Source organism: Mandrillus leucophaeus, unplaced genomic scaffold (assembly GCF_000951045.1).
Source record: "Mandrillus leucophaeus isolate KB7577 unplaced genomic scaffold, Mleu.le_1.0 Scaffold38, whole genome shotgun sequence".
Classification (NCBI taxonomy): domain Eukaryota; kingdom Metazoa; phylum Chordata; class Mammalia; order Primates; family Cercopithecidae; genus Mandrillus; species Mandrillus leucophaeus.
In genome coordinates this window covers 4,879,171-4,887,658 of record NW_012104031.1, presented here as the reverse complement: position 1 = coordinate 4,887,658, position 8,488 = coordinate 4,879,171, and the positions used below count along the sequence as shown (strand labels likewise).

General features: G+C 54.6%; 1 protein-coding gene across 1 annotated transcript in view; it reads left to right on the top strand.

Annotated features, from left to right (window-relative positions):
- The first annotated feature begins 1 nt into the window (after position 1).
- The window catches only part of LOC105547114 (neuron navigator 1), a 181,426-nt gene continuing 172,939 nt past the window's right edge, over positions 2 to 8,488 (top strand). Inside the window, exon 1 of the mRNA XM_011990543.1 lies at positions 2 to 593. Coding sequence (XP_011845933.1) covers positions 2 to 593 — 592 coding nt within the window. The remainder of the gene's footprint in view (positions 594 to 8,488) is intronic.

Here is an 8,488-nt window from a genome sequence, read left to right as displayed (position 1 = left end):
CATGGCCAAGGCCAGCGCGGCTGAGCTGAAGGTCTTCAAGTCCGGCAGTGTGGACAGCCGTGTCCCCGGTGGGCCGCCAGCCTCCAACCTGCGCAAGCAGAAGTCGCTCACCAACCTCTCTTTTCTCACGGACTCCGAGAAAAAGCTGCAGCTTTATGAGCCCGAGTGGAGCGACGATATGGCCAAGGCGCCCAAAGGCTTAGGCAAGGTGGGGTCCAAGGGCCGTGAAGCTCCGCTGATGTCCAAGACGCTGTCCAAGTCGGAGCACTCGCTCTTCCAGGCCAAGGGCAGCCCGGCGGGCGGCGCCAAGACCCCCCTGGCTCCACTTGCGCCCAGCCTGGGAAAGCCGAGCCGGATCCCTCGAGGACCCTATGCGGAGGTCAAGCCGCTCAGCAAGGCGCCTGAGGCTGCCGTGAGCGAAGATGGCAAATCCGACGACGAGCTGCTCTCCAGCAAGGCCAAGGCGCAAAAGAGCTCTGGGCCCGTCCCCTCCGCCAAGGGCCAGGAGGAGCGCGCCTTCCTCAAGGTGGACCCCGAGCTGGTGGTGACAGTGCTGGGAGACCTGGAGCAGCTGCTCTTCAGCCAGATGCTGGGTAAGTCCTGCCGCCCCGCCCCGCCCCGCCCCTGGCTTTCTTCTAACCAGCTGCTGGGGAAGGTGTGGGGAAAGAGAAGCCCCCTCCCCTTGCGCCTTCTCGGAGGGCCCTCCTGTTCACGATCAGGCTGTGATGGGCATTGCGCCCAGATGTGCTGAGCTGGCCCACCTCCAGATGCGCATGGCTCAAGTGTACCTTCTTAAAGACATTACAGGCGGGACCCGGGCTTGACCCTGGCCTGCCTGAGGTGAGCTGGACAATGGGTGGGGGGGGGGGAAGGGGGGTCACCGGCTCTCAGAAATAGAGCCAGAATCCCAATATGGCAAAACCTGGGACTGGTGGAAACCTCCGTTGTGGTGTGGCCTGCGCTTGACGGGAGCATCCCGCATTGCAAGGGGAGCGTCCAGCGAGAGCCCGGATCTAGAGAACAGATGTGGGAGAGCAGATGTGAGGGCTGGTTGGCCCCGGAACACAGCTGAGGCTCCACTTCCTCTGTGGATCCCGAGTGGGAACGCGAGTCGGATTTCCCCGCGGTGTGAGGATTCTGGCCAAGAGAAGCGTCTAGGGCCGGGGGTGGGCGGGCTGCCAGCTGCGCGCATCTGGGCGCACGTCCTATACCTCAGCCCCAGCTCTGGCCCCAACCCCTACACCCACAGGTCTTTTAGGGCGTGTGGAAAGCTCGGGGCTTTAGCGCCGAGACTCCTGTTTGACCGGGAAGCCTTTGCCCTGTGGCTAATGGAAGCCGAGCAGGCGGGAAGGGAGGAACAAAGCTTGCTCGAGTGGAGGAAGCACGCAGAGCTGCTCCATTGTTCTCCGTGCCTGAAGAGTCTATGCAAAAACACCCGAAGCGGGCCCCAGAACTGCTGTTTCTCTCCCCGGAAAGTCCCTGCCCTCAGAGAAGGATAGATCTGGGATGTGCCGGACGCCAGGCGGCCATGCCTCGGGAACTGGCACGGGCCCTGTTGGGGCCACGGAACAAGGACGGAGAGGCCTGGAGCCCAGGCGAGCTGCTTTGGCTGCGCGGACTTGTTGCGGTGGCTGGGATGTGGGTCCTCCGGTGCCGAGGGACCCGAGCTTCCTGGGTACCCGGCAGGCTGCCCGCCCGCTGGGGGCTGGGAAGGGGCGTGCCCATGCGCGTGTGAAGGGGCGGGGCCGAGTGACGGGCTGGGCGGGTGGGAAAGATCCAAGAGCTCGCCCGGCGGCCCTGGAGAATGCGAAGCTGGAGGAGACCAATTTGGCCTGCTGCAGTCTTCCCAGGGACCCTCGACTCCTGTGTGGGCTAAGATGAGAGTCCTCTAACAGGGGCAAGGATTTGGGCCTTTGGAGAACCGATCCTCACGCAGAAGGCCGCAAATGGGCTTTGCAGGGACAATCAGGAGACTAGACAAGGGCAAAAGAAGAGCGGCCTTTTCCCCTGGGAGCCCCTCCTGAAGGTGGGGATGGCTGGGTGGGTGCAGAAGCTGACCAGGCAGCCTCACTCTGCAAAGGGAGTGTGCCACCCGGTCCTCAGTGTGGGACTGAGGCTGTCAAAGGCCCTACCCCAGGGAATGGGGCAAGAGAGACAATAAGGGAAAAATTTAATAAATTTTTGGCAGGCACCATGGCAGGCACCAAGGAGGGATATGGACAAAATGCAACTGGCCCATGTGGTAGAGAGCCCTGCTGAGGGACTGGAAGCAGGGTGAGAGAGGAAGGGACCGTGTGTGTGTGTGTGTGTGTGTGTGTGTGTGTGTGTATATGTCAGACTGAGAGAGGGACTTGGCCAGGGAGGGCAAGGGAGTGTCAGGGCACAGAATAGCAGAAGGCACAGAACCCTTTTCAAGGTCAAAGCTTTACTTGTTGGGCCTGACTTAGCTGGTCTGTGTCCTCCCCAGACCTGGAAGCCATCACACTGTCCCAGAAGCTGACTGCCCACAGAAGCCCTCTTAGTTGCTCCTCAAGAGGAACCAAACAGCCCTGAGATGGCTAGGGAGGTGGGAGGAGGGGCAAGAGTGGGGAGGAGAGCAGGTGGGGGAGGGCAGGAGAGGAGGAGAAGCTGAGCTTTGGTCCCTTATTCCTGCTCAGCAGTTGCCATTTCTCAAAGCACACTGACACAGGAGCCTTTCAGCAACCTTGGAAGTCAGGAGAGAATACCTCCACTTCCCAGTTAGGGAAATGCAGAGTCAAAAGCATTGAGGGCCTTAAAGTCATCTATGAGTTCATGGTGGAAGGGAGATTCTGCATTGATCTCCTGAGTCCTAAGTCGCAGCTCTTCCTGGGAGACCTGATTGAGAGAGGAAGAGTCAGCAGGCAGAGGGACCTGCCCAAGGCTGTGTCTACTGGGCATGGGCCACCGGAGCTGCCTCGTTGACCCCACAGAGGGCTGAGGGGCTTAGCTCTCTGGGATGGGGAGAGAAGGGTGGAAACTCCCAAACCTGCCTGTCTCCAGTTGAGAGGACCCAAAGTTTGGGGTTGGGGAGTTGGTTCAGACTGTAGCAAGGCAGAGCCTGGTGTCAAACGGTGGTGGGGAGGAAAGGAGGGGAGCTGGTGACCTCCAAGCTAAGCTTTTCCTTGTGTGAAGGGTGGAGGGCAGACTGCCTGGGGGAGGGGGAGGGGGAGAGGAACTACAGAGGGAATCGTCTTCAAGAGCCAATGAAGGTGGTGTTCAGGTATCAGGCAGGCCCTCAGTGTAGAGCAGGGTGGCCTCTGGGGAGAAGAATGGTGCCTTGATGTTTCAGGATTGTGATTGAAGACAATGGGCATTTGTCCCCACCTCAGTGGGGCTCAGTGTCCAGTTATGTTCACTCCCTAGTACCATCCTAGATCCAAGAGGCTGCCAAGAATCAATTTCTGAGGCGGAGAGAGGGGGTGGGAGTGAGGCAGCTTCAAGCCAGAGCCTTTCTGTAATAAAAGAGAAGGACTGAAACCTGATCATCCCCTTCCCAGAAATCAGCCGGGGTCCCAGATGGTCTAGGCAGGCTCCCTGTCCCTTCTCTAACCTTGGAGCTGCCAAATAACTAGGGCCCCACTGGGGAACCCTAGAAACTTGGAAGACTGAGGGGTGAGTACCAAGGGCAAATGGGCTAATTCCAGGAATCAGATGCCTCTGGACCCTGGCCTGGTACTCACGTCAGGCAATTTGGCTCCAGAAGGACGGCCACCAGGCCCTTGGCCTGGGTCTGGGGGCTAAGCTGGAGGCTGCATTCCTGAGTTCTCTGTGTAGAAGTCCTAAGCTCTGTGACCCCCTCTGGGACTCAGTTTCCTCATTTGTGAGTGGAAGAGACCCTCCCATGGCTCATCCTTACCCCATAGGGATGGGAAGGGGTTGCAGATTAAGGTGATGAGACCTGGAAAATGTCCCAAGTGGCTTAAAGAGAGCCTGTATTAATACAAAGCAATAAAATACAGATGCACCTCAATTTATCATGGGGTTATGTCCCATTAAGCCCGTTGTAAGTTGAAACTATCGTAAGTCAAAAATGCATTGAATACACCTCATGTACCGAACGTCATAGCTCAGCCTAGCCTACCTTAAATGCGCTCAGAACACTTATATCAGCCTACAGTTAAGCAAAATCATCTAATGTAAAGCCTATTTCATAATAAAGCTGCATAGTTCATGGAATTTATTGAATACTATACTAAAAGTGAAAAATAGAACAGTTGTATGGGTACTAGAAGTATAGTTTCTACCAAATGTATTACTTTCATGTGGTCATAATGCCAAAAAATCAGAAGCCAAACAATCACAAGTCGGGGACTGTCTGTACTATAGTGACACCCCAAATCTTCCTACCTCATCATCCCTGGGCCTGAGGATCTCAAAGCAAAACCAGTCTTTTGACACCCCAGGTGTTCATGTTCCCTCCTTCCGTCCTTCAGGAAAAGGGGGCAAAGTGAGACAGCTAAGACTGCCCAAGGTCAGGGCGTAAAAGAACCCAGGAGCCTGGACTTCCTAGTCCCTCTTCCTCTTGAAGGGGTCTGGACCCACACAAGGGGTTGTCATGACAACAGTTAGGCCCTCAGAAGCGCAGGCCAAGTAGAAATGAGGAAGAAAGGCAGGAAGCTATTAATTTCTAAGCCAGTTGATGTGAATTTTTTGCAGGGAGGGACGGTGCAAGGGGGTCGCTCCAGAGAATGTGCTCTGGGATACTTTGAGTAGCAGGGGAAAGAAATGTGTTCACAAATACTTCATTTTCCTTTTTATTCAGTGTATTTTGAGGCTGGGGTGGGTAAAGAATTCTCCAAAGAACTGCCGCCCAGAACAGATAGGTGATATGTGGAAACTTATCCAGCACCCTCAGATTCCCTGAGGCCTAGCAGGAGAGTGAGGACAAAGCTCACTTTCGCCCTTCCCCTGGGTAGCACCAGTAGTGATGGAGGATGCTTGTGGAATCACAGGCAGGAGGAAGGGCTGTGGCAAGGTGCAGCAGCCTGCAGGTGTGTGTATGTGTGTGGAGAAGGCACTGGCACAGAACCTTGGAGCTGTGAGACCTCCTGCCTTCCTCCAGGTTAGCACCGAGAATGTTTATTTTCTTACCGTATCCAGAAAGTTTTCTTCCAAGGCTAGGCTTGGGCCCCCACCTAGGTCATGTTCCTCTCCTTTGGGCATTGCCTTGTTCTGACTGCTGCAGTCGAAGCTGTTGGCTTTGACTCACAGCCCATGGCTCTGCCTCTGAGAGTAATGCATGGATGAATAAGTAGGTCCTGGGGCAGTTCCTCTACTCTGGGGAGAAGATACAGATGGAGGAGAAGTGCCCAGAGCTACTCTGGCTCTCTGAAGCTTAAACCAACCCAAGGAGATACCCTTTACCATCCATCACTGATGGCTGTAACTCCAGGCCACAGGCCCCTTCTAGACCTGGATTGAATTGGTAGCAGGACCAAGTCACCTGGAGTCCTGGGATGTTTCCTGACACTTCCTTCTTGTTTTACCCCTTCCCACTCTCTCTGCCCAATTTGATACTGTGGCTACAACTGCCCACCCCCTACCACCCGCCCCCATCACCAGATCCTTCCTCTTCTGCTGACCTCCAATCTTGCCTTTCTCTGCAGCTATCCTTCCACATACATATACCACACCTCACAGCCTCTGACCCTGAGGGTGAAGGTGCAGACTGCTCCATGTGGTACAAGGGAGAGCCAGTATTGTGTTGAGCAGGCTGAGCAGAGCCCTCAGGGTCCATAACTGCAGCTCAGCCACCTCTGCAGCACACTGCAATGTCTTCCTGGATAGCCAGGTCCCTTTCTCTCTGCAGAGCGCTCCACCTCCCTCACCCTTCCCTGAGGTTTCATAGAACCCTAGAATGGAAATTGTCTAGTTGAGCCACCTACCTCAAGCCAAAATGAATCCCACTATAGCATCATAGGCAGGTGGGTGCTCTGTTTACACTCTCCTGGTGACAGAGGGCTCACTACCTTATTTTCCAGGAAAGCACTCATTATTAGAAAGATATTTCTTCTGTTGAGCTTTGATTCTGTCTTCTGAGAATTTCTACCCATGGGTCTGAATTTGCTCTCTGGATGCTTACAGATGAAACTAGCCTGCCTTTCCCAGGATCCCCTTTATTTTATTTGGGGTCCAACACCTATCTATGCTCTATTCGTCTTTTCTCCTTTTGCTTCCTCTTTCCATTTTTCTTCCATTTGTCTTCTTTTGGAACAAGACCTGATAGGAGATGCCTGACCTGTTCACCCTGACTCATGGGCCCAATGGAGTCCAGCTCTCCACCTGGACCCCACTGTCTGCATCTCAGAGCGGCTCCCTGCCGGGGACCCACAGCACCTGGCTGGTCTTTTCCTGGCCCAACCAGGAAGCTCTCCTCCCTAAAGCCCAAAGCCTTCTCCCTCTGCCTGGAAAGCCTGAGCCAGTCAACGAGGGGAAATGGATGCCACATGTTTCTCATTTGCGCTGGCTGACCTCCCCCCACACCCTGTTTGGATTACCCAGATGCGTTTGATGTCCCGGAGCCTGCGGCCTTTTCTCTCATGCACAGGAAGGGCTGGGTGGGGAGACAGCGGAGGCCAGGCGCAGCTCACTGGCCCTGCGTGGGCAGGTTCCCTCCTATAGGAGGCAGACATCACCTCCCACACCTTCCCCCACACTGCTGCTTCTGGAGATTAGGCCTCCCGAAGGAAGCAGGACATCAGTGCCTTCAGGGTTCAGCTCCACCTTGTTCAGTGAACACAGGTCTTTGCTTCCTTCTGACCCCCAGAGATAAGGGGGCAGACTGGGAAGGTGCCCCAGGAACTGTTTTTATCTCCCATCTGGAGGCTGAGGGAGGAGCAGAGTTGCACTAAAGGTGTGTCTGGCATGGCTGTCCAGTGTGGGTGCAGCAGTGTGTCCCTGGGATAAGCAGGGCGACCCGCTTTTCACCGTGGTGCTTTTCACCTTGTATAAGCACCTTTTTTTTCCCTCAGACTTGATGTCTCTGGAATGTGGAGGGGTGTATTGCATGGGTGGGAAGCTCCCATTGGGGAGAATGAGGACCCACTGGGAGTTTCCAGACTGCTCAAGCCCATTCTGGTGCTGAGGTAGGGATGGAGGGATGGGAGGGCATGGAGAGCAGCCTATCTCCAGGTTCACCCCCTAAGAGCTTTGGCTCCAGCAGGCCCCAAGCTCTCCCTGCCAGCACTGTTGTATGTTGCGTGTTTGACACACACTTCTCCAGCTCCAGCCAAACCTCAGCAAGGCAACCAGGACTCGGCAGGGTCTGGGCCTTGGCCTGAACCATCCTGGAATCTATTTTGGACATCTCAATGATACATTTCAGGGCCACTGGAGTGGGTGGTTTCTCTGCAGCGTCCTCTAATTTCTGGGTGGCAGCTCTCACTATGGGCTTCTCAGGGTGCTTTCTCCTGCAAGTTAGAGGCGTGGAAAGCAGGGACAAGGGCAGCCCCAAGCCCCGATATGCTGTGTGTGCTCCCAGCGTTGGTCCTCGTGGAATCCCAGAGTTGTCATCAAGATTATCCAGTTGGGGTGTTGCTGTTGGATGTGGTCTGGTCTGGAAGGTTGAATGTTATAAGCTCTAGGTGTTTCCATGGAGAGCTGGGCTTGTAAACTACGACCTTGGGCTGAGCAGGAAGATAGCGAATGTTCAGAAAGCAAGACTTAGGCAAGTGTGACGAGAGGTATTGGGTTAATAGGTTGTGTGGCACATGGCACAAACCCCTAGAACTCGGGTGAGGTTGGGTGTCAGGGTGTGAAGACTAAGTGTGCAGGGAATGGTATGTGTTCACATGGGTCAGCGCATATAAACACAAACTCACCGGCTTGCAGCACATATGCACATACTAAAGGGACATTTGTGTGCATGTATATGTAACAGCTGGGCAGGTTTAAAAGAGTCTGAAATATGACCCTGGTGGAACAGCTTCCCCCAAACAGACCCCTAGGCAGAGCCCACTGGGGTTCGGACTCCTTGGCTTCTTTCCCAGAAAAGCACTGTAAGTGCTGGTTACTCCTCAGACTCTGAGGACACAGGCTCCCTTTGCCCTTGGTGACCCACTAACCAGGCCCTTCCCTTTTGGGGAAGCTGGCAGCCACCCAGCAGGCCCTGCCTTCTCTCTGCAGGGTCCCTAAACTGTCACGGGGTGTAGGATTCCAATATACCCAGACTGAGGCTGCTTCCTTAGGAGCTCCTGGGACCTGACTATCCCAAGGGGGAAAAGAAAAGCTCAAGAATCAAAAGAATAAATAATCTAATAGTTACCAATAACATGTATCAATCACTTGGTAAGTGAAAGGCATTGTTCTTGTTCCTCAAGCCAAAATTAATCCCTCTCTAGCATCGTAGGCGGGTGGGTGTTCTGTTTACACTGTCCTAGTGACAGAGGCCTCACTACCTTATTTTCCAGGAAAGCACTCATTATTAGAAAGATATTTCTTCTGTTGAGCTTTGATTCTGTCTTCTGAG